Source organism: Pseudonaja textilis, chromosome 2, assembly GCF_049901715.1.
Source record: "Pseudonaja textilis isolate UNSWEBS1 chromosome 2, rPseTex1.2, whole genome shotgun sequence".
NCBI classification, from domain to species: Eukaryota; Metazoa; Chordata; class Lepidosauria; order Squamata; family Elapidae; genus Pseudonaja; species Pseudonaja textilis.
In genome coordinates this window covers 219,792,570-219,814,392 of record NC_141991.1, presented here as the reverse complement: position 1 = coordinate 219,814,392, position 21,823 = coordinate 219,792,570, and the positions used below count along the sequence as shown (strand labels likewise).

The 21,823-nt window shown below is 35.6% G+C and overlaps 1 protein-coding gene across 16 annotated transcripts in view; it reads right to left on the bottom strand.

Moving 5' to 3' along the window:
* MEF2C (myocyte enhancer factor 2C) overlaps window positions 1–21,823 on the bottom strand; it is a 182,097-nt gene that overhangs the window by 6,121 nt on the left and 154,153 nt on the right. For all 16 annotated transcript variants that reach the window (XM_026718934.2, XM_026718943.2, XM_087927078.1 and 13 more), the window contains 3 exons: window positions 9,787–9,959; window positions 5,989–6,118; window positions 4,438–4,573 (listed from right to left, as the gene is read on the bottom strand). In XM_026718934.2, the coding sequence (XP_026574719.1) occupies window positions 4,438–4,573; window positions 5,989–6,118; window positions 9,787–9,959 (439 nt within the window). The remainder of the gene's footprint in view (window positions 1–4,437; window positions 4,574–5,988; window positions 6,119–9,786; window positions 9,960–21,823) is intronic.

Below are 21,823 nucleotides of genomic sequence, written 5' to 3'. Positions count from 1 at the left end.
TTCCCTATGGAAGTCTATGTCACACTAAAGGTACATAGAAACTATCCTTCATTATTAGTATAAGCAAAGAGTTGATGCAAGATTGGATACAGAAGGTTCTGATTTATTCTAAAGCTATTATATTCGAAAAAGTCACCAAACCAAACCATGATTTTCAGTTAAACACCACCAAGTTATCTGTTTGCTTACTGCCTCCTGTATTTTTCCCCTTCTCTTTTGGCAATGAGGAAATTGGAATCAAGAGGGTATTTTTATTTTCAATATAATTATTTAAATCAGTGCTTCTCAGTCTTAGCAATGTTGAGATGTGGAGATTTCATCTCCCAAAATTCCCCAGCCACATGTGGATAAATCCTGAACCAATGTGTTCAAAATGTGCTAATAGCTATACTAATGGCAATGACATGAAATGTTCTCAGTATGACATTTCAACTTCATTACAGCCAAACATAAACTTATTACATATTTATGACAATGTTTGAAATTTCTATCATAAACTACTAAAATGTCTAAAATAGACTTGTTTTCTAGATCCAGAAGAATGGTGATGGGAAAGGAAAATGTTATGTACATAATTTCTATACTTTGCGAATACTTGTCGATTGTGCATGGAAGTTGTCTATCACTCAGAGCTGACATGGCAGATTGCATGTTCCTCCGAGGGATGAAAGGTTACGGCATGAAGGAGATATGTCACTTGAGCACTGGAGCTGCACATTTTTAAAGACTGGAAAGCCCACATGCTCAGTCCTAACCTTCTAAAATCTTTGTGGCTGATCACAAAATGAAGGACTATAGTCAACTCTTTTCTAAAGTCTGCAGAAATGCAAAACAATGCTAGATATCTATCCTTGGAATGATGTGGCAATGCTTTTATCATTAATTGTCACAATGTTTAATAATGAATGGCCATTGTTAGTCAACAAAGAGGAAGAGAAATGCTGCAATCCGTAATTGCTTTCATCTGCCCTGTATTCAGCTGATTTTGTCAAAATTGGTGCAGTTGTTTAATGGACAAGCATGTTGGCCCTACAGTTGCAGTTGTGTGAAAAGCAAGCCTAAGGGCAGAATTCTCTTGATTTTACATTCTTGGCTATACCTGAAATTAACACACTGTCTATTGTTGGGATCTGTTAACTATTAGAAATTAGTTCAGTTTGCTGTGTAATGAATATAATGACTATCTTTATTCACTGTGGAAAATAGAGGCACTAACTATCAATAAGTTAAGGTCTCATACATAGTTTTCTTGATTTCTAAAAAAGTAAAAATGCACACTCCTAAGATCCATCTTATATACTAAATTGGATAGAGCAGAATTAAAAGAAGTATTCTCTTTTCTTGCGGCTTAACAAACTGCTATTTAATTTCAGATTAAACCTGATTTACAAGATTTGCAGAAGGAATTGCCAAGTGAAATTTTCTTATTGTTTTCAGTTAGAGTTCCAACTTTTGACAAATGTAAAATAAATATTCATAGAATAATGTACATGTAAAATTAGGGCAGATTTTTTATGTCTGCACTAGAAATAGATGATAGTGTGTGCCAAATCTATGAAAGTTTGCTGTTGGTTTAGCATGTAATTATAAACCTCACTTTCTTTGTGAAACAGTCTGTTTATGTTATGGAATTCAACTGAAAACAATTTGTTCACTTTAAATGCTTAGGTGGAACATTTTCTATTTTGTAATGTATTTTTTTAAAATACTAAGATTAATACAAAAGAATATTATTATGGGAGATATATAATAAACCTTTCATGGTAATACAGTTTTCACTTTTTACATACAAAATAATTGGTATAATCCACTTCTTACTGAAGTGAATGGCAGCATGTTTAATTTAAATAGGACTGAGCTACTACTTTCAATGTATCCTGAAAGAAGGGCATCTCATTAAATAGGCACACAATAGCCTATTATTACAAATAGTCCTTGACTTATATTGTTCATTTAATAATATATTCAAAGTTATGATGGCTGTGGAAAAAAACGAGTTATGGTCCTTGGTCATGTGATCGCAATTGTGGTGCATGGCCACCTACCCACAATTATTACCAATTGAAATGTCCTGCAGTCTTGTGATCAAAATTTGCAACATTTTTTGACCTTTCCCTCCGGCAGAAAATACCTATTGGGGAAGTTGGTTTTGCTTAACAACCATGGTCATTCACTTAATGACTGATGTAAAAATTGTTCTAAAATCAGGTCTAATTCTCCTTCCAATTAGACTACTGTATGGTGGAAATTCCAATTGCGGTCATAAGTTGAGAAATATATGTAATGCACTCATGTCTTCAGTCACTGAAAAGATATTCAACCTTGACTATGTGCAATTCAGATCATAGGATAAGTGAACATTATGGCTTGCTAGTTTCCTTGTTCCACTGGATTTGTTTATATTTAATCTTTTATAAAGAGTTTCTGGCTTTTACAAAGCATAATATACATTAGTATAGAAATTTCCCTCCTGAATTTGCCACTAGAGGGCAGGAATGCATGCCTTTCACTGTGAAAATGAACATTAGGTTTGCTTGCTAGCAACCTTTTGAACATACAATTTATCATAGTATAAGGGAAATAAGTGAAATGTTTCTGCCTCTTCTAAAATGCATGATGCTCAGGCAAATGTGGATTATGTATGGGTCAAGTTGGTAGGTCAGTTGGTAATACTAAGTAGACAGGTTATGATACAATCAGCGAAGAGATTGGGGAAAATTTATGTTAATAGATTGGGGAAAACAGATGAGTTCCTAATGAATTGCTTATCTGATTTCAAGGTTCGATTTTTTGGCATGTAATTTCTAGATTCAGCTCAAGTAAGTGGTAGGGTAGCATTTATGTGAGGTTTTGATGGAAGTATGCCTTCTGTCAAATAATCTACAGGATTTTAGATATTCCAGTAAGCTGATATCACCTGGGATGTTAGCTATTAAAACATCTGCATGCGAAGTACAGGTAGTCCTCAACTTATAATTATAAGGGGGCTCTAAAATTTGTTATTAAGCAGTGCAATCATGTGACAGCATCCAATTTCATGACATTTTTTTGCTGCCAAGCGAATCACTGTGGTCATTAAGTGAGATATCACATGACCACAGCTTCTCCATTGACTTTGCTCATCGGAAGCTGGCTGGGAAGGTTGCAAATGGCAGCCATGTGACCAACAGTCCTAAATGCACAACAGTTGCCAAGCACGCAAATCATGATCAGGTGACCATGAGGCTTCTGCTACGATTGTTAGAGCAAGAACGGGTCATAAGTCACCTTTTTACAGTAGTGTTGTAACATCAGTTGATAAATGAATGGTGGTTATGTGAGGACTCCTTGTAGGGGATTTACTATAGTCCTTTTTTCACCCTTTACAACTCTCCATGTTAGGATGATATCCTAGTTGGCTTGTCTTTCATTTGGGACACCCCTCCAGATTGAGATAGTGGGACTCTATGGGAGGAATAGGGATTTCCCCTCCCTACCTCTTGCTGTTTTGAGGCAGGTCAAGAAAGAAAGAGGAAGAAGGAAGCCATTTTCAAGGGAGCAAATAGATTCTGACCACTGTGTCTTTGGGGCAGTGGAATTTGGGCTGGAAGTCAGCTGCTTGTAGCCTAATGTAACATAGCTGAATACATAACAGTCAAACTCAGAGAGCACCAAGACTTCACGGTTCCACTCTGAGCTTCGTATGTTCTTCTCTATTGGTGACATGAAAGCCAGTCGGGTGACACTGGACCAGTCATTAGCTTTCAGCCCAACTTATCCCACAGGATTGTTGTTGTGGAAAAAATAGAAGGGAAGTGGATCTGTTCGCCACCTTGAGTTATTTGTAAAAATAATAAAGTTGGGATACAAATAAATAAAATAAAACATGGCCTAGTACAGCTAATGTTGAAACTCTACTACTAAGAAAATTTAATCTCATAGCCTGCCTGCTGCCTGATTTTACTAAACTGCTCTCCTCCTCCATGTGAGCTAATGACAAAAAAAGCTGCATTGCAATCTGTCCATATGCATGATGTATCTATTACTGACATAACACAGGGCTGCCATTTATTATATGTTATACCTGCCTCTCATATCACTTTCTACTGACAACAGCAGAATGTTATCTACAGAGGGAGGGGCACAGGAGAGAACTAGATGGAGGCCACTCTTTTGGATTTCTTTTAGGACAAAGATAATTCAGTTATTCTGCCAAGACTATAACTTTGGTTCCTTTCAAGGTGCCTCATCTCCAGGATACTAGAAACCCTGAGCTCTCTTCTCCAAACACTGGACAGGCTGTTAACTTCTGTTCCTCCAACAGTGAGGGAAAAACTTTATAACAAAAAACAGGTTATTTGTGTGTGTGTGTGTGCGTGTGTGTGTGTGTGTGTGTGCGTGTGGAAGAGATATCACGGGTATTTTAAAAATAATACGATGGTTTGAATTCTGACTTACCCCAATTGACTGAGGGCAGATGGTGGCATGTTGTGTAGATGTTGCTGCTGCCAGCCAGTTACTGAACCCAAGTGGAGAGCACTGGCTGTGTTAAAGCCAGACAATGATGACAAGTCTGCACTACTCAGTGAATACTCTGAATGCAAGAATGAAAAAAAAACACAATTTCAAAATTAAAATGAAAGAGTTCAATAACTATGGACAAATTCTGTCATATTCCATTAATAAGGCATTTTAAATCTAATGCAGTTGTGGTATTAAGGCATTCCCTTCTCTTCCTCACTCACTGTGAGCACAATAGGCAGATACATGCATAAATACACAAGTGCATAAACTCAGCTTACTATCTTAAGCACACAATCGTGCCTACCGCCCCTGTCCTGTTGTCCCCAATTATTCATACCTGTTTTATGTATTTATACTTATGTTCATTCTTAAATCTATTATACTGTAAGCAATTGACAAATTAAATAAAAATAAGTAATACTAGGATATAAATGCTAAATATATGATTTTCTGTTTCCTGGTGAACTTTCAGCTTGTGAAGTTTTGTAGTATTTTTAGCACACATTTATCAACACCCAAAAATGCAGCCTACAGAGTCAGCTTACTTGCAAGGAAAGGGATACCTATGACTCTTCAGATACTGCTGGGCAGCAACTCCCAGTTATGTGGCCCTGCATGGTAATGGATGCGGAGCACTCTAGATTAGTACCTACTGGAGGACCACGGTTCCTCACCTTGATACTGAGTATGGGCCAAATATATGAGCTTTAAGGGAGATTACTGTAAAGTGCAATCAAAATTAGATTAGCCTAGAATTCTTGGAAATAGTAACCTTAGGCCCCGGGGTTAGTTAGTTATGTGTTCTCATGGACTGTGACCTTGAATACACATTCAAGCCTATAAGTACAAGTGAAAAAAGGTGCACAAATCAGTTTTTGCATTGTGTATCCTCCAGACCAGCCAGGCTTGTATTGAGTTTTAGAGCCCTAGTCAATGGAGGATGGACATACTTTGGGCTTCAACTTTTGGGGGGACCCTGAACCGGAAAATGCCCCCCCCTTCCAGATATGGATCAGGTGCAGCCATTCTTATTACACCTGCAGTCCCTGCCAGATAGTTCTGGAGTGATATGCCCAAATGCCACACAAGTGTGCAAAATAAGACACTATCGGACACTCTACTATGGAGTTTGCAGTTCAAGTAGACATGGAAACATTTCTGCTCTTTCAAAAAAGTATATGATGCAGGGTAAGTTATACCTACAACATGCCAGCAGGCATCAATTAATTATGAGAGTGGGAATGTCAAAGCACTTTTTGATAAGGGAAATTTAAGTGGCTCTTCAACTGTCAAGTGTGAATGAGTGATTCTTAAGCCACTTAAAAGCAATTCTTATGATGCACAACAAAAACGAGACAGGATTCTACATATTGTTTCATTTTATATTACCACAAGCATCACATTTGTAACTTGGGCTATCTTGTATGTGAGTATCTGCTTTTTTCTCATTTAATCTATAAGGCTCAGAATTACGTGAAAACTTACCGGTACCATATGTTGTTGAAATGGCTGATGGGTATCCTCCCATCCCTTGCCCTGGTAAAGTAGGAGTTGCCACGGAAACCACCGGAGTAGCCAATGACTGAGCAGACTGAGAGTTATTTATCCTTTGATTCTTTTAAATGAGTAAAATAAACATATTAATGGAAGGATGGAAAACATTTGAAACAAATTATATTTAGAGATTGGATTTGTTCCTATGGTACAAAATAGCATACAGATTTCACTACATTAATCATTTATCATGTCACTTTTATGAACTCTGCCAATCCCATGATTTATCATTTTTTCAAGCGACCAGTTGTCACCATAGTAACTCATTAAATCAGAATCTCCTAGGTTACCAAACATATAAGATTTTTCTCCTCCCCCCCCCCGACACATATACATTAGTAGCAGTCAGACTAGGAGGATAAAAATATTTAACATGTATTCATTTAGGTTTGAAAAAAAATGCCTGAAAATATAACTATTTAGTTCCAAGGATGTTTTTAAAAAGTGACTATGTAGGATGAGTTATGCCAGATGGTAGTAGAGGATTAACTCTTGAAAGCAACGTAATGATGTGCCCATGCATGTTCAATTTTTTCTATGGTTTCTGTTACAATTTGGGACAGATGCAGAAGCCTGCTTACATCCACAGACCTCCTTATGCTTAAAATAGGCAAGCTAGATGATGAATATGCAATACTGCATATTCTATATTCTCCAGCAGATGGTGCTATGGTCACTTCATTCTTAAAAATGCTGAAACTTATATGAAAGATACTATTAAATATACCTTTACCCTGTATTTTCTTACTGTGGGACTCTTAATGCGTACAAATCAAGATTAGAAATTTAAAGGCATAGGGCATTTGATGGAAACTTTTAAAAAGTTTGGGCATTCAAAGATGACATTACTAAAAAAACACTAAATTGTTAAAATTGTTGCTTTACAGCAGTTAAACACAAGACTTTTAAACAACTTTCAAGCCTTAGAAGATAGATGGGATAGACTTCTATTTGTTTTTGAAGAAAAGGTTCCATTATATTTCAGCTGCCAACCCAGTAGGGAAATGAATTGTTTCTGCATGTTTTCAATAACATTATTCCCACTTACCAAAAGCAGATCAACATCCTCAGACTGATAGCATGAGAGAGGAGGATGAATAATTAGAAAAAGCAAATATTCCAAAGTCTTCTGCTTCCAGTGCAAGAAGGCATAGTTTCACAACAATGGACAGTAGAATTGGCTATCAAGCTAGTTATGTATTCTAGTATAATCTCATTAAACATTATTTAAATCCCTATGTTTAGGACATAAAAGTCCTGGTTGGTTAACTTCTTCCTTTTCCCCTTAGAGATGAAGATTAATCTAAGGATATCACACACCCATGTTTTTGCTTTCCTAATAATGACTTCATCTGCAACTCATACTCAGTGACATCATTGTTGCAAAATATCTTGCCAATCAGATGACCTCTTGGAAAGTATTATTAGTTTAGATGTTCCTAGAAATAAAACATTTGATGGAATGTTTTCTGACCGTCAGCCACACAAGCAATTTAGCTTATCCTATTCCTTCAAGAAGAGATAGTTGCACTGATGGGTTTTATCCAAATGGAAACCACAAAGTGGATGTATAAATGCATCAGGCTGGTAGTTTTAACACAGAACTGTTTAAAATAGTTGTCAATTTGATTTAAATAGAACATTAGCTTGGCATTACCTAGTATTTCTTATCAGATTTGTTTTTGAAATAGTCCTACTTTTAAGGATTACATGGAAAATTAACCTCCTATATGCTTCCTTAGAACATAATGAAAGATACGGGTTTAATGCACAAAGATGCTGTAGCTGTTTAATGTGTGTGGACAGGGCATGATAAACATTACTAATGAAGAAAGGTTTTAATTAAAGTGCTGTTTATAATGGTAAGATGTAACTTTTAGGCTTCAGAGTTGCAGAAGTAAAGATGCACTTCTTCAGGTTATTAATTTGTGTTTCAATTAAAACGCAAAGTACTGTTTTCAAATGATGTCAAAGCATAGCTTCAAAAAGCTATATATGGTAATTAAAAAAACTATAAAATCACAGAGAACATCAATCTTTTAAAAATACAATTGAAAAAAACTGGCTATAGTGGTGGCAGTCACAAATCAAAATGGTATTAAAGTATCATCATTTGAACATAAATTCCAGATTCAGATTAGTGGATTATTTTGATTTTTGTCAAGATACAATTCTAGTAAAATTCATTTCTGTCTTATCTGTACCAAGCCTTTTTGAATTCAAAGAGATAAATCCTAATTAAGTTTACAAAGAATTGAAGCTTTGGTTTGTTCCCTGATTCAGAGTATTATAAATGGTTGCCTTTCTCCTACGAACAAGCTGAAATTTTATATAAAATGGGCAGCTCTTGAGAACATGAGGAGCAACCAGAAAAGTAATAACGTTACAAAATATTAAATACTGTGTTTGAAAATACTTAACAATATTTTTTATGAATTTAATTCATTTATTGCATATGATTTTAAGTTGCCTCTATCTATATGGCAGATATCACTTATATCAGATCCTCTCCGCCACATACTTCCAATAAAAATACGTAAAAAATTCTGGCCAAAATGTCCCTCCCTCCAAACCTTAATGGTTAAGGAAGTGTGCCTAGTACAGTCACAGCACAGAAACAGTGAAATACTGTGAAAGCTCATGCAGAAGTATAGATTTTCCTAGCAAGGGGCAAGACTGCACAGAGAAGCTAACTACTTCCTCTTTTGAAGAGCTCTAGAAATAGAAGGAATTGTGAATCCTCTCTTGCGACTTATACAGAAGCTACAGTGAGACACCAGGGTTTACTGCAATCATTCTGAGCGTGCAAAATAGTGCACTTTGCCTTGGTTCTTCTTCTGAACTCTGTCTGAACCCACTACAAACTCCATTAAGTACATTAAGGGCAACTCTTTCTCATTTTTTGCCTAAATGTTGAAGATGTGAATCTCACTTCCTTGAACTGTCACTATGGAAAAAAAGTATACCTACACAATTTTGAGGTTGATTAAAAGGGTAATAAAGACTGTGGAAGCCATTCCCTATCTGACAAATGGGCTAAAATAAATTAACCCTATTAAAAGCCTTTTCTTTTAAAATCATGACATTGTTGTTTTCAAGTAACTTCTTTAAATTTTTAAATAAATAAGTATAATATTAGACCTTTGTAGCAAGTTTTGGTTGAAGAAAGGATGAATCTGGGTAGAACTCTGATTGTTGCTAGTATTCATTCTGCCATGAATTTATCTGGAACACCACCCCCAAATCTCATCCCAGTGAATCTACCAGAGAATTGCTTTCAATTGCATTATTAAGATTATTGCCAAACTATCCTGCTAACTGTTTGAAAATAATTATAATTTAATAATCCTCAGCCACACCTAACAAGTGCTGTCAAACTATATTTGGATTGCAAATCCAGAATCCTCAGTCTTTGAAGCATGTTGGCTGGAAATACTTGGAAATGCAATGTCGACTTATGTCTGGAGAGTGACAATTGGCAAAAGCTGCTTGATAAATTTTTAGAGAGCTCATTAAATTGATTAACAAACCAATCTGTTTTTTCATCAGTGCAAACCTAATACATCAAACTATTCATTTTTGAACTTAAGTTGGCTGAAAACTTTTTCAGTTTAAGAACTAGAGCCTTGAATAATATTCTTATGCAAATAATTTCCTGTCATTAGGTTAATCTAAATCCTACTGGAACCTTTGGATCTATGAAGGAAAAGGAAGAAAATAATGTATTACCACAGATGGCATTGTGTTCTTGCTTCCTGGTGGGATCAGCACTCGGAGGTCTGGTTTACGATTATTCAATCCCAAATTCATGGGTGGAGGAGACTTTGCTTGCATATTCTTGTTCAAGTTGCCAGGTGAGACCAGCAGACCTGGAGAGTTTCGTGGGTTGCCATACCCATTCCCTGTTCATTTTGCAAAGAAAGACAAACAAATGCAGGTTTAACCATGGATTCAGGTAACAGATCATCAGAGTTGGAAGGGACCTTGTAGGTCATTTAGTCCAACCCCCCGCCCAAGCGGGAGACCCTACACCATTTCTGACAAATGGCAGTCCAATCTCTTCTCATAAATTATGGGCACTCCCATAACTTCTGAGGGCAAGCTGTTCCATTGGTTGATTGTTCTCATTATCAGAAAGTTTCTCCTTATTTCCAGGTTAAATCTCTCCTTGTTCCTAGGTATGTAGATTAACCCTGAAATATCTTCAGGAAATATTGTTCTTCTTTTCAACAAGGTCAATATATGTGTACCAATTGTTCTAAAGAATTACACCAGCATCCCCCAAGTTGGCTAAGATTTTTTGGGAGTTACAAACTCAACACATATGGAAGGTGCCTAGAAAAAGAAGGTAGTGTCTGATGAACCAGTGGGATGGAATCTTTTTTAAAAAAAACAATAAAAGTAGCAAGATAGAAGATAATTGGTTATGGTAGTTGCTTCAATAACCTGTCTTCATCATCCTAAGTGACATGTATTGCATGAATTGCAATATTTTAAAATCAACTTGCAAAGTTATTAACACACCATTACAGAAGTGTATGTTAATTTTTATTTGCTATTTTATCTTTGTTATGCTAGGATTTTATTTCTTTGTATTTTTTCCCCCAAATTTTGTTGGTCATTGTTTGAATAAACAGTATTTCATTTCATTTCATTATTTTATTTTGTTTCATTTCATTTCATGTGGTATGCATAGGTAAGCATCCTAGAGAATGTTTCACAGCTGATTAGTAGCAGGAGACAACAATTGTTTAGACTGAACACTGGAAATTTTGGAATTAAAAAGTATAAATTACATCTGGACCATCAGGCAATGGTGATCAGGCTATTCTTCTGTGAAACTTTAGACTAGGTAACATGTAGAACAACAGGTCTCTGCATGATTATTCATTTTCAAATTTGTATTTTGATAATCTTCTGACTAAGCTGTACAAGAGGAGAGGGCTGCCTTTTTATGGCTTGGAGCCACATACACACTTTACTATATTTTGCATGGCGAGCTCTGAAGAGGGTAGAATGATATGTAAACTGAGCACAACTGTATCATGCACATGGGCAGATAAAAAAAAACATTCTGGTTTTGCTGAATTGCGAGGACTATTGTGAGAGTTTCAGAACTAAAATTACAGGTAGTCCTTGACTTATAAACATTTGTTTACTGACTGTTTGAAATTACAACACACTGAAAAAAGTGACTTATAATCATTTTCAAACTTACAACTGTTGCAGCATTCCCATGGTGGTGACGTGATCAAAATTTGGACGCTTGGCAACTGGCATGTATCTATGATAGTCAGAGTGTCCTGGGATCATGGGATCACCTTTTGTGACCTTCTGACAAGCAAAGTCAAAGGGGATGTGTTCCTAACTTAACAAGTACAGTGATTCACTTAACTGTGGCAAGGAAGGTCATAAAATGGGATAAAGTTACTTAACTGTCTTGCTTAGCAACATAAATTTTGGGCTCAATTGTGATCATAAGTTGAGGACTAACTGTGTGCCTATTTTACATTAAAGCATTCATTCCTCCCATTTTCAGTCACTGTGGTAAGAGGAAAGCTGGAATCCAAAGAAAAAGTCTAAGGGTTGCACTCCTTTCTAGAGTCTCTTGTTGCCTATCGCTGCTTCATGGGAAGCATCCAAATAGGAACAAAAGCAATTGCAATTAAAATACAAAATTTTGTATAAGTTGCACACTACATTCTATGACAATAAAAAAAAAACCATAGTATTCTAACCAAATCAACTTTCAAATAGATTCCAATCCATTCCCCCTGCCTCCAGTTTACTCTTCTTCCTCCAATCCTTGGTCCATTTTCAGTATTCAATTTAATGGGTTGCCTTGGTTTCCTCACACCCAGGAACTTTTGTATACTTTCAAAACTTGGATTTTCTTTACCTGCCACTGTCTACCCCTAATTCTTAGATGGTGTAACTTTGGCTACATAGATATAAGGACTTGGAAAAGGAGCTGTGATTGTATTCCTTTTTATAAATACATCCTGATTTTTTTAAAAAAATCAAGCAATATTCTGAGTTAAGCCAGCACCATTTATTTTGTTTATGGTGAGGCACAATTTTCCCTTCATATACTATGTCTCAAAAAAAAAGATCTATTGTTCTTGTATCTCTCTATACACAACAGACAAAGTGAATTATGTGTCTCTCTGTATGTGAGTGAAGGATGTGCAGGAAAACCAAAGTATCTCAGTCCAAATCACCATTCAGCTATGCAGTTCACTCTCGGAATCTAACCTGTGCCACAAGTCTGCTGTGCAGATGAGTAAGAAACGGCACACTTAAAAAAGAACAGGATGATAATATAAACAATAAGACTCCTTGACTTTGCTCTTTTAATATTTTAGGCTCCTAACAGAAAATCTGGTGACCTTGAAAAAAATCTGAGCTACCTGAGGCAAGCAGTTGATTGGATTCTGTATGCTGGTTGTACAGTATTGAATATTTAACTGAATATTACCAAATGCTTGTTACACAGAAGAAAGAAACCAATGTCAGATGATATTGCTGGGGAGGTGGGGTGGGGGGGTGGGGAGGGAAATAGAACAAGAAAGAACAAAGCAAACCATGATAAAAGGGACTGCTTTATGGACAAATGCAATAGAATTCTGCTTAGCTTGACTCACTTTATTCCCCCACTTTAGGCTTTTTTGTTTTGAAACAAAAGAAAGTGCAGCAAGGCTATAATTTCCAGAAAAGAAAGAAGAAGGAGAAAACAAACCGGAGGAGGACTCAGAAGCTTCTGAAATGCTTCATCCTCAATCCCTTCCTCCCCTTTCGGAGCCTAATCCTGAATGCTGAGTTCAGCAGGAGTTGGTTCTGATTTTGAACACACCCCTTCATGTCATCTCTGCACTTGTAGCTTTACATCCTGACATACAGGCATCTTCACATCGTGCTAATTTGGTGCTTTCAGAAGCAGTGCTGCTTCCCATTTGAAACTGCAATAATCACAATGATAATGCTGGCACAGCACTGCAATTAACAGCCTTTCTCAGCACCAGGAGGAGGAGGAGGGGGAGGAGGAGGACAAGAGGAAGAGGAAGAGGATACAGGGGAGCAACTGAACTTATTCACTGGGGCAGTGGCTTTTCAACTCTCTTTATTTGAGAGAGTTTCATTCTCTTGCAATGTCAGTAACCAAAAAGGGCACCTGATATATTAACATTGCAATAACTCTGGCCACTGAAAATAGTTAACCTTTAGGGACATGGTTTAAACATGCCATATCAATAGTATTACTGAAAACAAAATAAATATAAAAAGGGGCACCACAGCATGAAATCAGCAACATGAGGAAATAAAATTACCTTCACTTGCTCACAGACTCAGTGGTATACACAAAACTTGTAAATAAATATAATGCATAGCACAATAGCATAGTTTTCTTTTTAACTTTATTATAAAGTTAAAAACAAACCTGTGCTATTGTACTTCTCATTATATTTGTGTACCAGTTATTAGAATCAGCTATTTAATTTTCTTAGGCTACAATAGGAAGCAATTCAATTCATCAGGACTTATTTCTGAATACTGTAAAAATAATGGAGATTACACTACTGTTAATGCTTTTAGAGTTGCACAGAGCATAATCTCTGTGTCCAGTGGCAGTAAACTGCAACAAGAATATTTAGCAATTTCTTAAAGATAAAGGAGGTTCAGGGCTCCCAGAGATTCTACACTTATATAACATATATTGTACATAATACATAAAGTATCATGTCCATTAACATTTGCAATGGATTTCTTGTTTTACTATAGGAAATTAAAAACTGTTTTATTATATCATATAATGTGCTTGTGAGGAAAGTAGGATATAAATCTAATCAATACGTTCAAAAATGACAATCAATTGTTCAGTATATTGTTCAGTACAGGATTCTTTTTACATGCATATAAATATGCTTGCAAATATAGTTTATTTGTATTAAAAATGCTTGTCCGTATAATTTAACAGTCTCACTTTGATGTGTTTCTTTTTAAGAAAAGGAAATAAAGGTATGATGGAGAGATACTTGTTTTCCCTTAAAATCCACCAATATATTAAATTAAAGCAGTTCATATAATACAACCTAACATTGGTAATGCCTTCCCATCATTTTTAGACTGTGCTACTTACAGATACCAGTCATGTAATTCTTTACATTATGTATTTATCCATGATCATAAAATATTTTGAAACGTCATGACATTTCCTGCATTTATATTTTTAGAGAATCAAATTATTTTAAAGAGCAATTGCAATCTTTTTTTTACCAGTGGATTTCTGCTGTTCTTGGCATATTATGCCAGCTGGCAATTTGGAGCCATATAATGACTGTTTCTCCTTCCAGCCACCAAATCGTTACGCTTTTGGCAGAGGATGGATCCTGGAATGTAAGACTGTAGACTCAAAACCAATGATATATAAACCCATCATTTGAAAATCCATGATGAATACATGCATGTGGCCTGTAGCAGAGGGGAGTCTGCATTTAATCTGGATGCTTAAACCGCATCCTCTGTTAAAGGCTCTGGCCTCAACTGAGGCACCTTAAAAGTTAAATGCCCTGAAAGTCTCTGTTAAGTTTGGAGGCAAAGGACAAACCCAGCAGCAACAAAATCAACTCAGCCCTTCTAATATAGAGATTAAATCTTTCTTTAGCCCTGTCCTTTAAAATTACACTTTGCCTGGACGATTATCAATTTAAATGCAACTGTGTGCACAATCCCACAAGCCACTAGAAAGAGGGAAAATTATATGCCATGTATGGATGGATTTCCTGATTATAAATTAGGAGAAAATAAAGACCAGATGAAATGGAGAACTAGTTTGTATTATATTTTATTTGATTAAAAGCCATGTATTTGTTGAAATGTAATACAGTCAATGTTATGGATATAACTTGCAATACATAATAACAATGCTGCTGCTAATGGAGAAGTAAAAGTTTGAGAAGGACGTATACTTCTCAGCCAAGAGGCTCTAAAAACACCAGCGATCATTGGGAATTTCTTTCCCCAGACCATTACAAGAACTTATTTTTTGTTTTATTGATTTTATTGAGTGAATGATGTTTTAAAAACAAGAAGCAAGTCTATTTCTTGCTAAGTGTTGTATTGGATCAAGTAGCCACTTTTTCATCCAATGTCCTAGGAGTCCTTTGTAGAAACCAATAACACTGATAAGGACAAATGAAATGGAATGCAGTCTAACACCTCCCCCCTCCCACTGAATCCTCCCTGCCTATCTTATTTATTTAAAAGGAGTTTTTGTTAAGTAAGGGAACAATATGTAGTCCTCCAGAGAAGCCCAACCTGACCTATTTCCTGAGCAAGAGGCACGAAGCTCTGATGTTGGAAGCCTAAGTAATAATGTACAAAAGATAAAGTAGGGCTATATTTATATAGAATACACACAGAGATGCATGAGCATGCATACACACACACACACACACACACACACCCCAAAAGACTCTCCATTTTTTATGGAAGAGAGTTCTTAAGGTTAAATCATTTAAAGGACATTTAAAAGTATATGGTATGTTTAGCCTTAAAAAGAGAATGCCATGGATAACAACCTTCCTCATAGGAATAGATGTTACCCCAAAAAGGTCTGGATTTATTCTCTACAGCAGTTGAGGGTAAGACAAGAACCAATGGATAGAAGCTTGACCCAGAGATACATACTTTAAATATGGACAAATTTTCTGATTGTAATAGCTATTTAGCAGTGGTGCAGTCTAAACATGCTTCATAGGTGCTCCATCATGGGAGGTTTTCAAGAAATGATTGGACAATCATTTGTTATGGATGGTATGAGAATTCCTGCATTGGCAGGCGCTTGGATTAGTTGACTAGTTGACCTCCAAACAGCCATACAAGGATGGTCTATATTAAAATATTTCCGCGTGGTACATTCATGTTCAGGATTCTGAAGAATCTAACTTGTCCTTTTCCCCTATCCCAGCTCCCTCTCTAGCTCCCTCTCTATCCATATTAAGTCATCATTCCAAAACAATGGGCTATTTGCAGTTTAAAAAATCATTTAGGTATTTTTTTTTCCTTCAAGACTGCTTTGTAAATCTTAGGATTCCCCAAAGCTCTAGAGAACTGTATATTCTGTTTGGGTAGTGCTGTTTTGTTTTGTATTTTAATTTAATTTATGACACTTCTAGATTTAACATAATAATGAACAGAAAGAGTGAGCCACTGTATCAAACCAACCAGAAGCATAAAAGGCAACTGCATGCATATCCTTGTGAATTCCTGGGAGAACAACTGGTATCAAATGTTTGATGCCTATTGTTTTTGCCACAATGTTCTTTTATTTAAAAAAAAACCCAGAATAAAATAGAACAATATTTCGAATTACAGAGTAAAACAGCAACTACAACCTAGGGCAATCCAGAAAACCATATAATTTCTTCATCTTTAATGCAATTTTCTGCTAAACTAACTGAAGCTTTCTACTATGTATTACATCTTTAAGTCTATTGCAGTACATTAACTTGGCTGAGTGGAAATTGCAGAGGAAGGCCCAAGTGGAAGCAAAAAGAAAAAATCTTTAAAAAGTCATTTCTGATCCCCACATTATTGCACTAATGGCCTTTCAGTACTGCATTTCTAGGAGCAGACTAAGCCAGGTATGGCATAAAATATATATTGACGGAGTAAAAATAATTTTGTGGGACTTGCATTCAATCACAACCTTTGCATTATTGAGCAATGCTTAAGGATGTATTTATCTATTTGCTGTTTGTATGCTAAGTTTTCTGCAGTCCTTTATGAGAAGAGGATCAGGAATGCATTAGATCCATTTTGCTAGGGAATTACCTCAGATCTCTATCTTCTATTTAACACAGAGTTTTGGTATTTTTTTATTCAAAGAGTCTGTTACTGTCCTGCTATAGTCTTCTATGAGCTTTGATGTTGGGACATCTTCAGTCATGGAACAACTGGCTAAACAAAACTTTGGAAAAAAATTATAGAGATGACAGAGCAATTTATCAGCTTTAAGTAAGATTCTCACTACATCATGTGAGGACATTTAAACTGCATAGCTAAAGCACAATCATCCTCAATTAACCTCATCTGTAACATTTGAAGAATAGATATGGTAAATTTGCCCTTGGAAACGGATACTAACTGGGCATCCTAAATTTATCATGGTTTTAGAGATGCAAGCAATGGCTCTCTGATTTAACTTTTCTGGCTTGTGGAAATGATGAACAGAACATTATAAAAAATGTGGCTGAAGATTTACCAAAATGTTTATTAAAATAGTTTGGCTTGTAACAAATGCTGGCCAGGCATGTAATCAGTCAGCTGACCTGAGTTGAGTCCACCCACCTCTCCACATGTTCTGCCGACTTTGATGTGGCACTCTATATTCAATTCATTTCACCATGTTTTGGTGGTTTTCTTTCCCAATGAAATGAGTGACACTGTTCTGGTTTTATAAAGATTAACATTCAGCAAATGAAAATGTTAGTCATTTGCTGAGTGCCAATCCTTGTATGTACGATCATTTAAATATACAGGAACATTACCCAAACAGCAATAGCACTTAGACTTATATACTCCTTCACAGTGCTTTACAGCCCTCTCTATGCAGTTTACAGAGGCAGCATATTGCTCGCAATAATCTAGGTCCTCATTTTACTGACTTTGGAAGTATGGAAGGCTGAATTAACCTTGAGCTGGTGAGAATAGAACTGCCGAACTGCTGGCAGTTGGTAGTCAACAAAATAAGCCTGCAATATTGCATTCTAACTACTGTGCCACCACAGCCCTACATCTGATTTCCAAATAGGTATGAAGGAACAAGGAACATATCTGATACTACTTTTAAGTATTAGATATAACAATTCACATATAGGCTATGTGAATTATACTGAACCTACTTTTTATTTGTCTATGTCACTAACCTATCTGTACAATGGACAGGGAAATGCTGGTGCGGTAACAGCATGGAACAGGACTTTGTAGAGACTGCTAATATTAGAAGCATTCAAAAGCAAATATATTCATATCTTAATTGTACAATCAGGATTCTGTCATTTTTAAGGTTTTTTATTCCTAGAATGGAGGCTACATGAAGTCAATATTAACTCTGTAATCCCTTCACATAGATTATGAAATTTATATTTGATAGTTTTTTAATGGTTTCTGAATTGGAGAAATATATTGCTGTGGTACAAGAAAACCTGTTATTTCCTATATCTTGAGCACAAATTGTATTGATTTATTTGTTCCACTCAGCAAAAAAGTTTTTTTTTAACCATATCTATCGTATTATCTTGCTTATCCTTGGCTCCTCATTTCCTCTTAACCAGTCAACTCAGTAATTAAATTTAACTAATTAAACAAGGTACTTAGACGTGTTAGATTCTGATGCATGGATTTGATTTTTGTTTAATGGTTATAGTTTTAAACATCTTGAGTATCAAGGTCAAGGGATTAAATGCTGGTATGCTTCTGTAAGGGATGCAGCTTTATTGCATGGTTAGGCTTTTCTGTTAAGTGTAAGCCAATCGAAACATAGTGCAGGTCATTTTTAATTTACAATAGTTCATTTAATGACTGTTCAAAGTTATAACTGAAAAAAGTGCCTTATGAACATTTTTCACATGACCACTGCAGCATCCCCATAATTTCTGTGCCAATGAATAAGATTAATTAATGTTAGTGAAATGTTAAAAAAAAGCTGACTGGAATAAAAAGAAACATTACAGTTTTGGGTGGACATTTACTTTGGCAAAGGAGGGAAATGAGCGGTATAAAATTATGAATTGTGTGAAGTTAAACTTACTTTTTTTCACCTGGCCCTCTACACGGGCACTTGCACTATAGAACTGAGTTTCCACACTGTCTTTTTCAATTGAATTGCCAACTTATTTCAAAAGTGGTTGTGGTACAGTTCAAACAATAAAACTTGTTTTGTAATTGGTAATGTTGTAACTTTGCAGAAATTCTAGCTTCACCCACCTTCAGTTGTTGTAGATTTTGCAGGTCACTTAAGAAAAACCTATTTAATTCTTCTAATCAGTTTCACTATCTCGGTAAAAAGCAGCCAAGCTTGATTTCTTTGCTTATTTAAGCAGTGTGAAGACTCAGCTCTTCCCTCACCTTGTTTTGCAACCTCTGGGACCAACAGAGCCATTATTCTAACCTCCTCCCACACAGAAGCTTCATAGTGCAATTTATAACTAGTTGCAGCTGCTAAGAAAATCATGCTACTATCACAGTTCTCAATGGGATTAAAAAAATAAGTTAAAAAAGAAAAGCTGGCCGGTCAACATTTTGTAAAATGATAAAATAAAAATGCACTCATAATTTATATAGAAAACATGGAGAGAGATTTTAGCTGTTTAATTTTTTTGCCTTATGTTAGGGAATGGGGCATTGAAGGAATCTTTTTTGCAATCTCAAATACTTTCAATGTTTTGAGGTTAATAGGCATCATCAGAAGAAGCTGAATAATGGGACACTATTGACAGATAAAGTTATCCTTCATAGCAGCCATACCATAGAGCAGATCACAACTGAGGTGGCTTCAAAGGAGATCAGGTCATAAAAGATAAAGCAAGCATGCATGCAGAAGAGACAGAAAGATAGAGTGTATTAGCAGCAGCTAAGGAATATGAATATCAGGCTCATAATGTGGTCATGATTTACTGTGAACTTCCACTTTCATCTAGCTGGTCATGGTAGAATCATTGTTGGACTAGATGTAAATTTCCCCTTATGTTGTTGCATTATGAAGAATAAATAACATTAGGATACACTGTTATTCCACACTGGATAAAAGTTCCAGATAGTTATTTTATAGAAATATGTAAACTATTCATTTATTTCAGTGGTGGCTTTATATCAATTGTTTCTCTAATATAAAGCCTTAGGGTTTTTCTTCCCTTTTAAAACAGAAAGCCAGCCTAAAATTAATCACCTAAATAAACCCTGATTAGATGTGGTCATAAAACTGCCAAATTTCTATCTTTTTAATCTGTAAGTTTTAACAAGCAGCAAGAAGAAGGTTACTTGCAAGACATATGGCATTTAGAAGCCAGGTAGCTATTTTTAAGGTAGCACATGTTTTAACTTTTAACTTATTTTTAAATGAATTGAATTGCATGCTCTTTGGAGATTTTAGAATAAAAGCTGGACTCCTCACTCCAAAGAGTGAAAAGTCATGGCTTGTTTTATATTCTGAAGCTAACACTTTGTTCTATTCCAAATCCAGAAGTTTCAACTATTTCTTTCAATACTGGAGGGTATGTTGAAATCCAGATGTTTGCTGATTTGCAATACTTCCTAATACTTTTTCCCAGAATAAAAGGACAAATTGTCACATGTAAAATGAACGCATAACCACAGTCACCTCAACAATAGCATAGGGAAAGAACTAATTGCAGCAACTGAAAAGTTCTTATTTGAGTGTGGGTTTCCTATAAGAAGGTACTTAATTGCTTGTTATTTAAGAAGGGAAAAGTCAATCATTCTTTTTTTTTTCCATCTTCCCCCAAAAATCACCTTGGAAAGACTATGACTCATTTAACAAAACAGATTCTCATTACTGGCTCTGTGATTTAGTCTTTCAATCCATCATTGTATAAAGATAAATATTGAGACATTATAAATTAGAGAGGATAAGACTGGGAACATTTTTTGTAGAAAAGAATGGCAAACAAAGTAGGAACCATGGAAAGAGGCACATTTTCCCAAAGCAGGAGTTAATCTTCCCAAAAGGTGTTATAAATCTTTACATATGCAGGCAATAAAAAAAAATATTCTGTTGTTTATCATGCTCACATGAGGGCTCAAATTAAATAATGCACTTAAAGAAAATGTAATTTACACCAAACATTTCAACAATCGACTTACTAAGGACCTATTTATAACTGCATGTATATATACATTTTGACATGGTTTTACTTATCTAGGTGTATCACTTTCACATATCAATTCAACAAACATGCAAATATATGTATCATTGGGGGTGGGTAGTTTGAGTAGATCTGTAGAAGTAGTTGGCTAGGCAACACCAAACTTTGTTTTGTATAATATGCTGGCTTTGGCACCATCCAATCCTAGCAGATTTCTTCTAAGCCTGAGGCTGAGTGGGTGTTGCATCTTCTTAAGATAATGTGTTTATATGATCCTCCATAATAAAAAGTAATGTTCCCAGACTTTGGACTATGTTTCTGTTACTTAATGGATTGCTTCACTATTTGCAACAACATATCTTGCTTCTGGTGTATCCACTAAACTTTATGAATACACAAGAACTTATTTTGTATTGTGTATTACATGTCCCTGGAGCTAAAGAAGTGTTAATTGGCAGCAAAAAGATGTTAAGTCACCTAAGGTGTTTTTTTAAGTGGAAATTTGTTTTGTTTGGCCATTGCCAATGTACAGAGATGTACATTCCATTGATATTTATGAGTTTGGGCTGCCTGTATTATTTTAGGATTTGTTCAAAGACTTACTACTGATTGCTTCATACTCTGGTTGTTTGGGATAGGCTTATTTGGGCATGCTGCCTTCTTTTTTCTTTGCAAATTTTTCCTTTGGCTGTATTATTTTGAAAGCATGCCCAGAATTCCTTTGACCAAGAGACCCATAAATTATAAATAGCTATTACCTACATTTCTATTTAGTTTGAAAAGCTAGAAGAATATGTATAATAAATTAACATGCAGTCCACATGTGACCAAAAGCAGCAGAACAAATGGTGTAATGTAAGCATGATATAATCTTGCAGAAA